At 36.0% G+C, this 14879-nt stretch overlaps 1 protein-coding gene across 1 annotated transcript; it reads right to left on the bottom strand.

Moving 5' to 3' along the window:
* Positions 1-13900: 13900 nt before the first annotated feature.
* Positions 13901-14658, bottom strand: LOC149165403 (calmodulin-like protein 3). Its single transcript, XM_089429799.1, has one exon. It carries the CDS (start codon positions 14639-14641, stop codon positions 13901-13903), a length of 741 nt encoding a protein of 246 aa, XP_089285925.1. The 5' UTR covers positions 14642-14658.
* Positions 14659-14879: the final 221 nt, after the last annotated feature.

Below are 14879 nucleotides of genomic sequence, written 5' to 3'. Positions count from 1 at the left end.
TTGATAGATTTTGAATCCTTTTGAGCAAGCAAATGCCAAGAACATCCCGATAGATTCCATACGAGCTACTGGTGCAAATGTTTCTTCAAAATCAATTCCTTAAATTTGTGATTTGCAAACAAGCCTTGCCTTGTTTCTGATGATTTGTCCTTCTTCATTCATTTTGTTTTTGAATACCCACTTGGTTCTTATAATGTTTTTGTCCTTTGGACGAGGTACCAGCTCCCATGTATCATTCTTCTCAATTTGGGACATTTCTTCTTCCATGGCTTTTACCTAATGAGGATCCTTACTTGCTTGAGTATATATTTCTGGTTCTATCATGGATAGAAGAGCAATATCGTTTTTCTTTGGTGTATTTATCATCCTTCTTCGGGTTTGCATCCCTTCATCTCTATTGCCAATAATATGCTATTCTGGATGATATTTCTGGATAAACTTCATCTTTGAAGGGGTATGAGGTGGTTCTTTTTCCTCTTCTTATTCTTCCTGATCTATTTCTTCTTTTTCTGGTTCTTCTTCTTCAAGGAAAGGATCAACTTCGTGTTCTTCTATTTCTTCTTCTGGAAAGTCTTCATCAATCTTTACATCAATGCTTTCCACTATTTTTCTTAATTGATTATTGTAGCACTTGTAGGCTTTGGTCCGTGTAGTGTATCCAAGGAAGATCCATTCATTAACCTGAGAATCAAACTTTCCTGGTGAGCCATCATTGATTTTTATGAAGCACTTGCTTCCAAAGATCTTGAAGTACTTTACTGAAGAAGGTCTTCCTTTCCATAGTTCATAAGGATTTTTTTCACTATTTGGCTTTAATTGAGTTCGATTCAAGGTATAGATAGCTGTCCTGACTACTTCTCTCCAGAATTTTGGTTGCAAATCCACTGCCAATATCATTGTTCTTTCCATTTCATGAACTGTTCTATTTCTTCTTTCAACTACCCAATTTTGCTGAGGTGTTATGGCAGCAGTGAATTCTCTTTTAATTCCATGTGTTTTGCATAATTCATTAAATTCTTTTGATGTGAATTCTCCCCTTATATCTATTCTGAGGCACTTAATATTTGTGTCCTTTTCATTTTCTACAAGCTTTAAGATTCTTAAAACAATCAAGTTCTTTAGATTTATATTTTATAAAATATAGATCCACATCATTCTAGTATAGTCATCAACAAATAAAACAAAGTACCTTTCTCCTTGGAGTGCCTAATTTCTAGTTGGTCCACATAAATCAGCATGGATGATCGCCAAAGGCTTTGATTTAGAGAACTCCTTGGTCTTGTGGCTGGTTCTGGTTTGCTTTCCATGACATGGACCACATACTCCTTGATTTGGTTTGAATACCTTTGGAATGTCTCGTACAACTTTAATCTTGCTGATCTTGATCAAGTTCTCGAAGCTTGTATGTCCAAGTTGCTTGTGCCACAACCAACTTTCATTTGTTTGACTTAAGTAGCATTTATCTTCTTGAACCTTATTCGTGATGTAAATGTTTTCTGGTGTTCTAATCCCTTTTGCCATAAGTTCCCCTGAGGAAGAGTTCCTTATTTCATAGTCTTTGGTGCTAAAGACAACATTATGTCCTGGATCACAGATCTGGCTAACACTCAAGAGGTTGTGTTTGAGCCCGTTTACTAGCAGATAATTTTGGGATTTTCCTTTTCCATTGATAAGAGTAACAGTTCCCTTCCAGCAATTCTGGCAGATCCACTTCCAAAGGATACATTTCCTTCCTTTTTGCTCAATGAGACAAACTTCCTTTTGTCCCCTGTCATGTGTCTGGAGAACCCACTATCCAAAAACCAATGATTTTCATTATTTTGAGCATATAGAGCCAGGCCACATTTATCCATATTGGGATTCTCACTACTTGCTTTTCCTCTTTTGAGTGGGCAATTTTGTTCATAGTGTCCATTATTGTAGCATAATGAGCAAATCAGATCAAATTTGGTCAAGGGATCAAATGAATTGAAGGTTTTGATTTGTACCTGCCTTTTGGGGCCATATGATTTGATTATTTGATCCTTTAGCTTTGGTGTTTCACTCTTGCGAGCCATGCAATATCTGACTTGATGACCAAAGTTTTTACAATGAAAACAATGTCCAAGAAAGATAGTTTTGTACCTATTGTGGTAGCCACGATTTGAGTCAACTTCCTTCCTTGGAATTACTCCCTCTTCATTCTTTGGATTTGAGATGGGCCTTTGATGGAATACTGGTTTGTATCTGCTGTAATATCCATGATTCAAATCCACATTTTTCTTTGGAGTTATTCTCTCTTCATTCTTTGGATCTGGGATGCGTTTTTGATGACATACTTTTTCTTCTTTTAGGTTGCTGGAAAGTGCATCAGTATAGCTTTTCACACTATTCTTAGTACTTGATGATTCTCCTTTAAAACTTATTCCAGACTTGTCATGTTGAGGTTTTTGACTTTTTAGGATAGTCTCAAGTATTTGAGAGCTTTCCCAACCCTTTTTAACTTGCTCCGATTCCTTCCTCAGAGATAGTATTTCGGCTTCACGTTCTTCGCAAGTCTCTTCTTTTTCTTTTAGCTTTGTTTCCAAGAGATCTTCTCTTCTTCTTGTTTCCTCGTTTTCTACCTTGAGTGAAATGATTTTATTCCGTAATTTATCATTTTCTTCAATGGCACTTATTAACAGTTCATCTACAATTCCTTCTAGCCCCGAGTCATCATCATTTGTGAATGCCATGAATAATGTTTCTTAGCTTTCATCATGGTCAGTTTTCTCATCTGATTTATTTTTGATGACTACAAATTCATCCTCATCAGACTCATCTTTCTTAGAGAAGAATTTCTTCTTATTGCTCCCTTTCTTTTTGTATACCATTCTTTTAGAATTTCCTTCATCATCACTATCTTGTTTATGAGGACATTTTGCAGCATAATGACCTATTTTTCCACTTTTAAAATAGATAAGAGGGTACTTACCTTTTAGCTTAGATCCTTATTTCAGCTTTCGTACAAATTGAGCCAATTCAGATTCCACATTGGAGTCATCACTATAATCATTCCTTTCTTTCCCCTTCTTTGATTTTGAAGCCTTGAATGTTGCATCTTTGGAGCTTGGGCCACCTTTTCTCATCTCATAGGCAGTGAGGATTCCATGGAGTTCATCCATCTTGAGAGTATCTAGATCCTTTGCTTCTTCTATGGTGCTTATTTTGGAGTCAAATCTATCTGGAAGAGATCTTAAGACCTTTTGAACAATGGTACTTTCTTCAATCTTTTCATCCAATCCTTTAAGAGAGTTGACCACTTTAGCTACTTGGAGAAAGTATGATGCAATATCTCCTTCATCTTCCATTTTCAGAATTTGAAATTTCCTTCTGTGAGTTTGAAGCTTTGCCTTCTTGACTTTTGAGTCTCCATCGTATAAGCCAATTAGCTTATCCCACATTTCTTTGGCAGAGTTACAATTCATGACTTTTGTAAACTCGGAATCAGTGATTCCACTAGTGATGGAGTTCAAGACTTTTGCATTTGCAATGTAGGCTTTCCTCTCGTCTTGATCTGTTGGAAGAGTGGGAGGAATTTGGTACTCATTTAGAACGAAATTCCAGACTTCAGGTCTAAGGGACATTAAGTAGTAGGTCATTCTCTTTTTCCAGAAACCAAAGTTGGTGCCGTCGAATAGAGGAGGTTTTCCTGACGCTTCGTGATTTCTCATCATGACTACGAATCCTTCTTCAAGCTATTAGGCTAATATGAAGAAGGCCGCTCTGATACCAATTGTTGGAAATACTGAGAGTGGGGGGGGTGAATCAATATTACTTTTTAATTGTTCTTTTTATCACCAAAGCATGTATATATAGAACACATAAATAGATAGCTGGAATAAATGCTTTTATTAACACAAACAATGCAATGAAATAGATACAATATATAAATAGTTGCAATCAGTTGCCAAAACCAACTTAGTGAGTCTCCAACCTCCATAAAACCAACTTTGTTTTGCTAAGGCAATAGTTATGCACTTAGGAGCACCAACTCCCAAGGATTCCAATCCTTTAAGTTATGAGGCTCCAATCTTGTGGGTTCCAACCCTAACCTCGTATAAACTGTTTTGTTGTAGTTCTCTGCTCCCAAGCCTGCTGAGCTTCTGCTTCACTCCTGTTCTCCTGCTTCTCCTGTCTCTCCTACCTCTGCATAAACTTCAGCTTCCTCTCGCTCTGATTATTTGCACACGCTTCCTTTTTTTTTTCTGTTTTTGTATTCATGATGCCTTTGACTGTTCATTTCCTCTTTCCACTGGCTCTTTGGCTTCTTCAATGCTCACTTCAGCTTCCTCTGTGCTGGCTTGTCCTTTGGCTTCCCTCTTCTTCATCTCTTTGGCTTCCTCTGTGCTGGCTGGTCCTCCGGCTTCCCGGCTTTTCGGCTTCCTTAGTCTCTTTGGACACGTTGATTTAACGGCGAGGACCAAAATACACAGAGAAAGATGTCATGTCACCACTGCCATTGCAATCGGCATCATTCAGGCCTTCTGAACTATCAGGAGCATTTCTTATGCATTTTGGCCTTCAAAACCCCGCACAATACAGATATTATTATACCGTAAGTGGTATTTCGGAAGGGGCATAAGCGGGAACTGGTATTCAGAGGATGGCTTCCGATTCCACTTGGCAAGTGACACATAGTAGCGGGAAGGAAGAGGATACCGCTTTTCGGGTGGGTATTCCTCGAGCTACATGTCCACCCGAAATATATGTAGATTGTTGGATCCACGAAGGGATGATCAACGGTGGAGGGTTGGATGCACCGGGAATGCGGACCCACCTTTTTATGGTCGCGAATGTAATATACAGGAATATATGAAAAATGACCGAAACACTAAAGGGTGGACTTCAAATTTATTACGCCCGCATTTATAACTTTATCAGGTCCACTACATATATCGCAATCGGCAGTCGCAACTTCCCGATGGCCGATGGCCGATTCACCTACAGATGCGATATAATATTAAGCCAAATTGTAATGTTGCATCGGGTCCGCAACATATATCGCAATCAGCGCTTTCAGGGGTGACACCCCTTTGTATTATTGCAATGGGTGGATGCGATATAACATTAAACCATTGCATAATGTTGTCGTCAGGTCTGCACATATATGTTGCTATCGAGGATTTCGGGTAGTGGCTCGATGTAGAACCCACCAATTACAATATCGCCGATATATATATATATATATATATATATATTTGCTGCCTCTATACTCTGATATATATATCTTTTCTACCTCTGATAGTGTATATCAATATACCTATGTTTTCTGCCTCTGATAGTGTAAATTGCCTTTATGTATAGGTTTTCAATGTAACTATGTCTTTCACCTCTGATAGTGTAAATTTCCTTTATGTATGTTATATGCTGCTTCACCTATATTTGCATGCATTTATGGCCTCCGATAGTGTATTTGCATGCATATAACTCTTTTGTGGCATATATTGCTCCCGATAGTGTATTCTTTGACATACTTTGCTTCGATAGCTCCCGATAGTGTATTCTTTGGCATCCATTGCTCCGATAGTGTATTCTTTGACATACTTTTCTCTAATAGCTCCCGATAGTGTATTCTTTGGCATCCATTGCTCTGATAGCTCTCCAATAGCTCTGTTTTGCTCCTTCGATGGATCTTTTTTCTTCCTCTGGCTCCTTGAATATTGCCATTTGACATCAATGACAATCTATGTCAACACCAAGATGATTGTTTATACTAACAAAACCAAAGTCATGATAATTAAATCTAAAAGGATCACATCGGATGCCTTCATACATGAAAATAACAACTTGGTGGTTGTCCCTTCATACAAATATCTTGGAATCAATATCCATCAAAAAATCAAGTGGAATAATAACATTGAGAAAATGATATATGGAGGACGTAAAACTTATTATGGACTTGAAAAAAGATTGTAAGTTAACATATATTTGGATATGGGATAAAAATAAATCTCTCTTTGAGACTCTCGGCACCACTATTATTTTATATGGATGTGGAGGAATATAGAACAAATCCAAAAGCGACTTATAGCCTATAAATTCAAGATTAAATAAAACACACACTATCCTATCCTCCTTATAAAATTAAACCATTCCCCCATTAGAGACATGGTCATGACTCTTTTCCAATGGTATATATTGCAAAATATGTTAGGATATTCTGACACATAGTAAATAATTAAGTATAACTTGGTTTAGCATATAGTTAGGTAAAGTGTGTTTCTTTAGTATGTACTTTTTGTAACTTACAATCCGACAGTCACAATATGTTCTAGACATGAAGTGATTCAATGGTTCATTCTCTCCTTGGTATTACCGACACTTGATCCGTGGCTTAACCCCCGATTGGTCCATGATCTCTATTTAAAGAGAATGGAAGGTCATTTGTTAGGTGACCTTTCATGAGAGAAAATTATGTAAAATTTCTTTCTTTTACATTAATAAATTTCCTGAAGTGGTCGTGTTGGCTCAGACCATGGACTGTTTCCCTCTTTGAGGGTTTTAACCATGTCAAGAATACTAGGGTATTGATATGTGATATGTTTGTGAGTGGTGTCCTTTGATGTTCTATCTGAGGAACTTACACTATAAATTCCTACATGGTATCAGAGCTATTCTAGGGCCACATCCGTTGCTGATCCAAATTTGAAGCCGATACAAATGCATCCGACTGTCATTTCCTAGATATACTGTTTCTAACTCCTTTCGAGTCGAGAGGACTGCTATATTGTGTTAGGAGCATCTGTTGCGGTGAGGAACCCCTTTAGTTTCATGTGAAAAGTTTTCCGGTAGCCCTAGCTATGTCATTTTTAAGATCTGGAAGTATACACTCTTTATTTGCAGTTACAGTTATTTATCTCTCCGTTTATCTCAGATTATAGTCCTCTATAATTTTTTTTATTTACCGGATCTATACCTTTCATTTTTGCGTATTCTCTTTGTCCCATGACTCTGTGTGATATGGGCAAACTAGAAACAAAAAGAAAGGATTTTTCTCATGTGTATGCTCTTTTCCGCCACGCCTTAGCATGATCTCGGAAAATCAGAAACATTGAGAAGGACAAATCTAACTTTAAGCTGTAAGACTTGGATTACTTTTGCTTGTTCGTTTTGGGTTGTCTGGTTTTTTTTTGTTTTGTAGGCAAAAAAATAGTTTTTTCAAGTAAGCACGCACTCCAAAGCTTTTAGTGAGCACAAAAAAAAAACCCTTTCTCCTTTCCAAAAATTACTAGCCTTTTATACTAGCTCACTCGGTCCAAAGTTACTTTATGAGAATAGAGGTCTTGGGTTCAAGTCTTTCTTTTTGTTGAGTTACTTTTTCAAAAAGCACATGTAACTTATGTTTTAAAGTTACTTTATGTAAAAGCGTTCTCACCCATTATAAAAAGTGAGTCACTTATAATTCTAAAGTCTCTTTTTCTTTTATTTAAGTTACCATTTAGTGGATAGTTCATAAAGTATTATTGTAAAAGTGACTTTCACTTATTTATAAAAGTGGGTCACATAAAGTAATATTTTTTCTTAAAGTAAGCTAATTAGATTAAGTTTGGAAAGGGGGGGATTTTTTTTAAATATAACATTCTAATTTGTTTCCCAACATTCACATAGTTTGTCGGCATCTTCAACAACATTTCTTCAAAAAGCCATAATTTCTCCATCTGGAAGCCATTTTTAGAGCCGTTTTTTTAATCGGCCTAACTTTTCGAGATTTTTCCATTGGAGCACTTAGTTTTAGCATCTACAACTTCAGTTTCTTTTAAAATGGAAAGTCCATGCCTAGTTATTCTTGACATCACCAACTATTTCCAATGACTATCCTACATTGTGGATTTATTTAGAAGTAAAGGTCTTTATAGAATAGCCTCAAGCCAAGAGTCTAAACTTAAATATGAAGATAAGCAAGCCAAATGGGAAAATAAGTAAGATCAAGCACGTGGGTTGATAGGGATGTCTATTTCTCTAGACCTTAGATTCCATATCGCAGAAATTGATACCCCCGATGAAGCAATGAAACAACTCAATAAAGTTTTTAGAATTAAAAATGAAATTAGAGCCCATCAACTTGAAAATGAGTTGCTTACGTTGGACCCCAATATTTTTTCTTCCATTGAAGATTTTTTGTCCAAGTTCAATACCCTTAGACTTCTTTTTGAAGGTGTTAAGGTTAAGAAAGAAGATGGTAACCTTATCTATTCCATTCTTACTAAGTTAGGACCAGCCTACTATGTGTTTGTTTCCACCTTCCATTCTACTAGAGAAACCTTTATTTCTCAAGGACAAGACTATACGTCCCCCTCTTTTGATGCCTTTTGTGATGCTTTAATAAGAGAACAAGAAAAAATCTTACATCTTAGTCTTCTTAATATTGGAAATTATTCTAAGAAAGCCTTAGCAGCTCAACAACAACCAAATTCAAAGAATCCTAAGAAGAAACATCCTAAAAATAATGGTCCTGAACCAAACAAGGGTCCTAAGCAATTTCAGTCTCAAAATGAAAAATCAATTCAACAAAATGATAAGGCAAATAAAAACAAAGGGAAGAAGATTGATAGACATTGCAACTTTTGTAATCATGATGACCACTTAGAATCCAAATGCTTTAAGAAGATGGAATCCTTGGAAGTAATCATGAAGAAGCATAACATCCATTTGGAGCACTCTTCAACTTAAACTTCATCTTCAGGAATAACACTTTCTACATGTGGTTGTCAAGCATCTTGGTCTGGTTATGCACTAAATGCATCTTCTTCTTCTCATTCTCATGAGTGGCTCATTGATTCTAGAGCTTCTTATCACATGGCCAAAAACAAAGCCATGTTTTCTTCTGTAAATGATTGTAACACCAAAAATATTTATGTTGGTGATGATAGATCTCTTAGTGTTGTAGGGACTCGAACTATTCATCTAGACAATGGTCAATTTAATGATGTATTATGTGTTCCTACCTTATCCTCCAACCTTCTATCTGTATATCATATAACTCATTCAGGTGAAGGTAAAACCATTGAATTTTCACCTCATGATGTTGTAATTAGGACCTAAGAGATCCTAGATAGATTTTAGCTACTAGCATTGCAGATGATTCTACAAGGTTGTATAAGTTTAACAACTTTGTGTCATCAACTCTTCCCTCGGTATTTGTTGCTCATAATGATGAAGTGAACAAACTTTGGCATGAGAAATTTGGTCACTTAAAGTATCTCTCCCTTCAAAATCTATGTAAAGAAAATATGGTGACAGGTCTTCCTATGGTATCTTGCAGAGATGGTGTTTGTTCTAGATGTGTACTCAGAAAACATCATCAGGATATTTTTGAAAACCCTGCCTCTTGACATACCTCAACCCCTTTATAGCTTATGCATAATGATTTATGTGGTCCACTTCCAGTTGTTTCATTCTCTGGCTACAAGTATTTGTTAACTTTCATTGATGATTTCTCCATATGCACTTGGGTATACTTCTTAAAACTCAAGAGTGAAGTCTTTAACATGTTCTTGGCCTTTAAGGTCTTTGTTGAGAAACAATCGAGACATCAAATTATTAAGCTAAGATCTGATAATGATCGAGAATATGTTAACAACAAATTCATCAACTTTTGCACTGAGCATGGGATTCAATTGCAACATATTGTTCCATATACTCCACAACAAAATGGTGTAGCTGAAAGGAATAATCACACCTTAAAGGAAATGGCTAATTGCATGCTTCAATCTAAAGGACTTACTCTTAATTTTTGGGCAGAAGCAATTAACTGTGAAAATTACATAGTAAATCACACTCCTACTAAGGTTTTAAAGAATATCACTCCAGAAGAAGCATGGAGCTCAATTTAACCAAATGTAAGTCACTTTCATGTTTTTTGAAGTGAAGCATGGGCCCATATTCTAGATGAGAAACATAAAGCCTTAGAACCTAAGAGTGAAAAATGTATTTTTGTTGGATATTTTGAAGATGTCAAAGGATATAGACTTCTTCAACCTAAATCCAAAAATGTTATAATTAGAAGAGATGTAAAGTTTGCTGAAAATATATTAGCCTACGAGCCTAGTTCGACAGATGTGCCACCTCCCTCTATCCCTTCTACTTCTAAAAGTATTCCTTCTTCAGATGATGACAATGAGGATGACAATCCTCCCCCACCTTCTTGGGATCCTCCTTCAACTGCTTAGCTTCCAAAATGGGTTTTCACTACTTGGGATGCAACAGGTTCTCTTGCAGGTGATCCTAGAGATCAACGTTGTACACGTTCTCAGTTCAATAGAGCCTCTTCTTTACTGGCTCAAGCTTCAACGAATTATGATCTTGACACCTTTGCAGAAGATTCATGGCATCCAGATTGGGACGCAACTATGAATGAAGAATATCGTTCATTATCGGAAAATGATACATGGGACCTTTTTCCTCTTTCGAAGGGACGAAAACTTGTTAGATGCAAATGGGTTTACAGAACCAAGTTTGGACTAGATGAAAAAGTTGATAAACATAAAGCTCATCTTGTTGCTAAGGGTTTTTCACAAGTTGAAGGCATTGACTATACTTAAACCTTCTCCCCTGTTGCAAAAATGAACTCAATCCACCTTGTTATTTCCCTTGCTACCTCTTTCAAATGGGAAGTCCATCAGATGGATGTTAAATCCCCCTTCTTGCATGGGGACTTGCATGAAGAAATCTATATGGAACAACCTCTTAGATTTATACAAACAAAATCCAGCCTTGTATGTCAGCTTAAGAAATCCCTTTATGGTCTCAAGCAAGCCCCTCAGGTTTGGTATGCCAAAATGGATAACTTTCTTTTAGATATTGGCTTTTCTAGGTGTCATTATGACAATATTGTCTACACCAAGAAAGTGGGTAAGTCTCTTATCATTCTTTTTCTTTATGTTGATGATTGTATCCTTATTGGTAGTGATCCCAACCTTATAAACCCTGTGAAGTTTGGCCTTAAAAAATAGTTTGAAATGACAGACTTAGTACACTTGCATTTTTTCTTGGTCTTCCAGTCTTGCAATCCAAAGAAGGTATTTCCCTTTCCCAGTCCAATTATGCATGTGATCTTCTACGCAAATTTCACATGGAAGACTTTAAGTCATCTCCTGCTCCCTTTCAATCTGGAGCAAAATTTTCAGTCACTTGTACTTCCCCTGAAGTTGATGCAACCTTATACTGACAACTTGTTGATTTTTTTTTAATATTTGACTCATACCCGTCCTGACATTTCCTTTGTTGTTGGCCTTGTTGCTCGGTTTATGAAAAAACCACATGAAATTCATTGGAAAGAATCTAAAAGAATACTTCGTTATGATAGAGGTACAATTCAGTTTGAGATTCATTACAGTGTAGAAGCATCTCCTCTATTGGTTGGTTTCACTGATTTTGATTGAGTTGGTGACCCTGACGATCAGAAGTCTATTGCATGTTATATATTCACTTTTGGTTCTGGACCCATTACACGGGCTTGCAAGAAACAAAGTGCAATTTATCTTTCTTTAGCATAAGCAGAGTATCGTGGTGCCATTGAAGCTAGTAAGGAAGCCCTGTGGCTTCGTCAGATCCTGTCAGAGTTTGGTTTTCAGTAGAAACATATGACTACACTTTGGTGTGATAACCAAAGTGCCATTCAACTATGTAAAGATCCAGTCCAACATCAGCGCAACAAACACATTGAATTACACATGCAATTCATCAGAAAGCTCATTCATGAGCATGTTCTTAAAGTGCACTATTGTTCAACTGATGATCAAGTTGCAAACATCTTTACAAAGGCTCTCACAGAGGCAAAGTTTACTAAACTTCGATTTATGTTTAGAGTTCAGGAAGTTGTCATCGAGGGGGGATAGGATCTAATGCCTCCTTCCATCTCCTATTGTGTCATCTTTGTACGTCCTTCAATCTTATCCCAAGTTGTTCTTAAGGGGGGATGTTAGGATATTATGACACATAGGAAATAATTAAGTATAACTTGGTCTATTGTATAGTTATGTAAAGTGTGTTTCTTTAGTATGTAATTTTTGTAACTTACAATCCGATGGTCACGATATGTTCTAGACATGAAGTGATCCAATGGTTCATTCTCTCCTCAGTATTACCAACACTTGATCCATGGCTTAACACTCGATTGGTCCATGATCTCTATTTAAAGAGCATAGAGGGTCATTTGTTAGGTAAGCTTCTCTTCTTTTTTCTATTGAAAAAGAATGTCGTCAATTACATATTTTTGGAGATTCTATGATCATCATAATTTGTTTCAATAATATTTAGAGATGTCACTTGCACACACTGTCTCCTATATTAGAAGATATTTTTCATCTAAAACAAGTTTCTCATTGTATACCTCGTCGTCACATATATATAGGGAAATAAACACAACAAAAAAATCATTATCTAAGGCTAGTGCTCTATAGGTTATGGGCACTTGGAAGATCACTGAGAAGATAGAAGATGCATAAGAAAAATTCTATCATAGACCCTTCTTAGAGGGCTTGCGACTGGAGCAACAAGAGGGTTAATCTATTTTTAACTACCATTTTTATATAGTTTATTAACTAGCACATTGGGTGGCTATTGTATATATCAATGTTTTTTCATATCTTTTTAAGACAGGTCATAAACATGATAGAGTTTCTAAATCAAGAATGTATATTTAATGTTATTTCATATTTTTTGAGACCCGTCATAGACACGATAGGGCCTATTAATTAGAACTTCTTTTTTTGGTTTTAGGTGGCTATTAGCATACTTAATGAATGCAAAAGATGCATATATTGAATGTAATTTCCATTTTTTATAATGTAAATTATTTTTTTTTCTTCGGGAAAAAATGGTTATGACTAACTATCTTATGTATAAGAAGAGGCTAAACAACATGAAAGACGGGATTTCGTCTAACTCTAGCCGAAATCATCTTCAGCGAAAGTGCTTGGTTAGCCTAGTGTGGGACAGAGGAAGAAATCATTGTGCAAAATAAGGATAATATTGAAAATGTTACTACATCAAAATTTAAGGAGAAATTGTGGGGTGGTAAAGAGCTAGGGAGAAAGGAAATTAAGATATTATAAGGAGGTGATCAATTAGGAGAATAAAAACTATTTTTCTATCTTGATTAGTGTAAAGAAGAAAATAAAGATGATTAAAATAAAAACAAATTCTCATGAGTTTCACACTGAGTTGATCAATTTACAAACACTATGGGATGAAAGAGTTTGTCACCTTTGTGACACTAAAAAGGTTGAAGATGAAAAATATTTTCTCTTAATTGTCAAATTTATACTAAGATAAGATCTAACTTTTAAGATAATTTTCACACTATTATCTTTCTTGACCTTAACTTAATAAATCTATAGTAATCTTAGAATACTCCCCTTAATATTTTTAGAGCATAGAAATAAAACTCTAAATTTTTTCTAAAAATCTCTTACTTTATTAAAAGTTAATAAACCATATTTTATTTCAGTGAAAATTAATTATCAGTTTTATCATATTATGATTAATATTATTAAGTACCCAAGTAATTTTATTTCTTTATTATCAATTCAAAATTATAATGTAAACTAATTTTATTTTATTAGTATTGTTAAATTAAATTTCATTACTGCTTTTGGTTTTGAATGACTAATCATCTTTAAATCTTTATGATAATTAGAAGGAACCACCCTTGTGAAGAGTCATTATGATGCAAATCAAATATCAGTAAAATAATTTTATTTCTTAAAAAAAAGGCTAATTCCACAAATCACTAACCAACTGAAAAAATAAAAATAAAAGCAAAAGTTATTTCCTTAATATCAACTCGAAAATGAAAATCCACAAATTTCCCCATAAACTTTTTCTCTCCAAATTCTTTTTTATTTTATTTTCTACACATAAGAGTGTATAACCACATTTACAAAGAGAGGTTGGTCATCATCCTCCCAAATTCCTCCAAATCAATTTTGCCATCTGAATTTCTATCAAACCGTGTGACCATCATTTCACAATTCTCCAAATCTTGTCCCTCCTTAAGTCCTAAGCTGAGCAGGACCTGTTGAAGTTCACATGGGCTAATGAACCCATCCCCATTCTTATCGAAAACACTGAACGCTTTCTCCAACTCCTCCTTCATAACCACTTTCTCCTCCGTCTCATCATGCTCATGAGCTTCCTCCCACAGATTCTGAAAAAAATTGCAGAAGTCATCAAAGCTCATATGCCCCGGACAACCCATCACGATTTTCATGTTATCATCAGAGATGTATGGCATCCCAAACTTTTGCAGTAAGCCTTGTACGTCCTCTGCACTGACTATGCCATCACCATTGGTGTCCAAAGTATTGAACAACCGAGGTACGTCCCATCTATGGACCATAGCCGCGCATTTTTCATTTACACACTCACTGCTCCTCTCATCATTCATAGATGCAGATGACTCGTATTCCCCAGCTGCCATTATATCCGAGTCTTTGGGTTCGCCAAAGCCAGAAAATTTGTTTTCCATCATCTGAGAAACCCAAACATAAGCATAAAAGTTGCAGAAGCTGTAAATCTTCTGCACCCAACTCAGTGCCATGGACACAACAGTGCTCCAATACACAGACATGACACAAATATTAGAAACCGCAGAATTTCTGACGATATCACACACCATGTTTGGTATATGGGATGAGTGAGACTGAATTATATTTCAACAATAATTCCTGCAGTTGAGAGCACATATATATAAGGAGATTACTTCGGTGTCACGGAAACGCAGCCTGCAATTCCTCTTACGAAGGTCATGTTTTATTGGAGTAAGTTGCCATGAAACTCAGCGGAAACAACCCTTCAATCTAATATTCTCGTTTTTTCTATTTGTTCTCATTATGCATGCAACATTTGAAGAGGCG

The sequence above is a fragment of the Pinus tabuliformis genome, chromosome 5_1, assembly GCF_031772625.1.
Source record: "Pinus tabuliformis cultivar Carrire ecotype Pingquan chromosome 5_1, CPIR1, whole genome shotgun sequence".
NCBI classification, from domain to species: domain Eukaryota; kingdom Viridiplantae; phylum Streptophyta; class Pinopsida; order Pinales; family Pinaceae; genus Pinus; species Pinus tabuliformis.
This window is presented reverse-complemented; position numbering and strand designations above follow the sequence as displayed.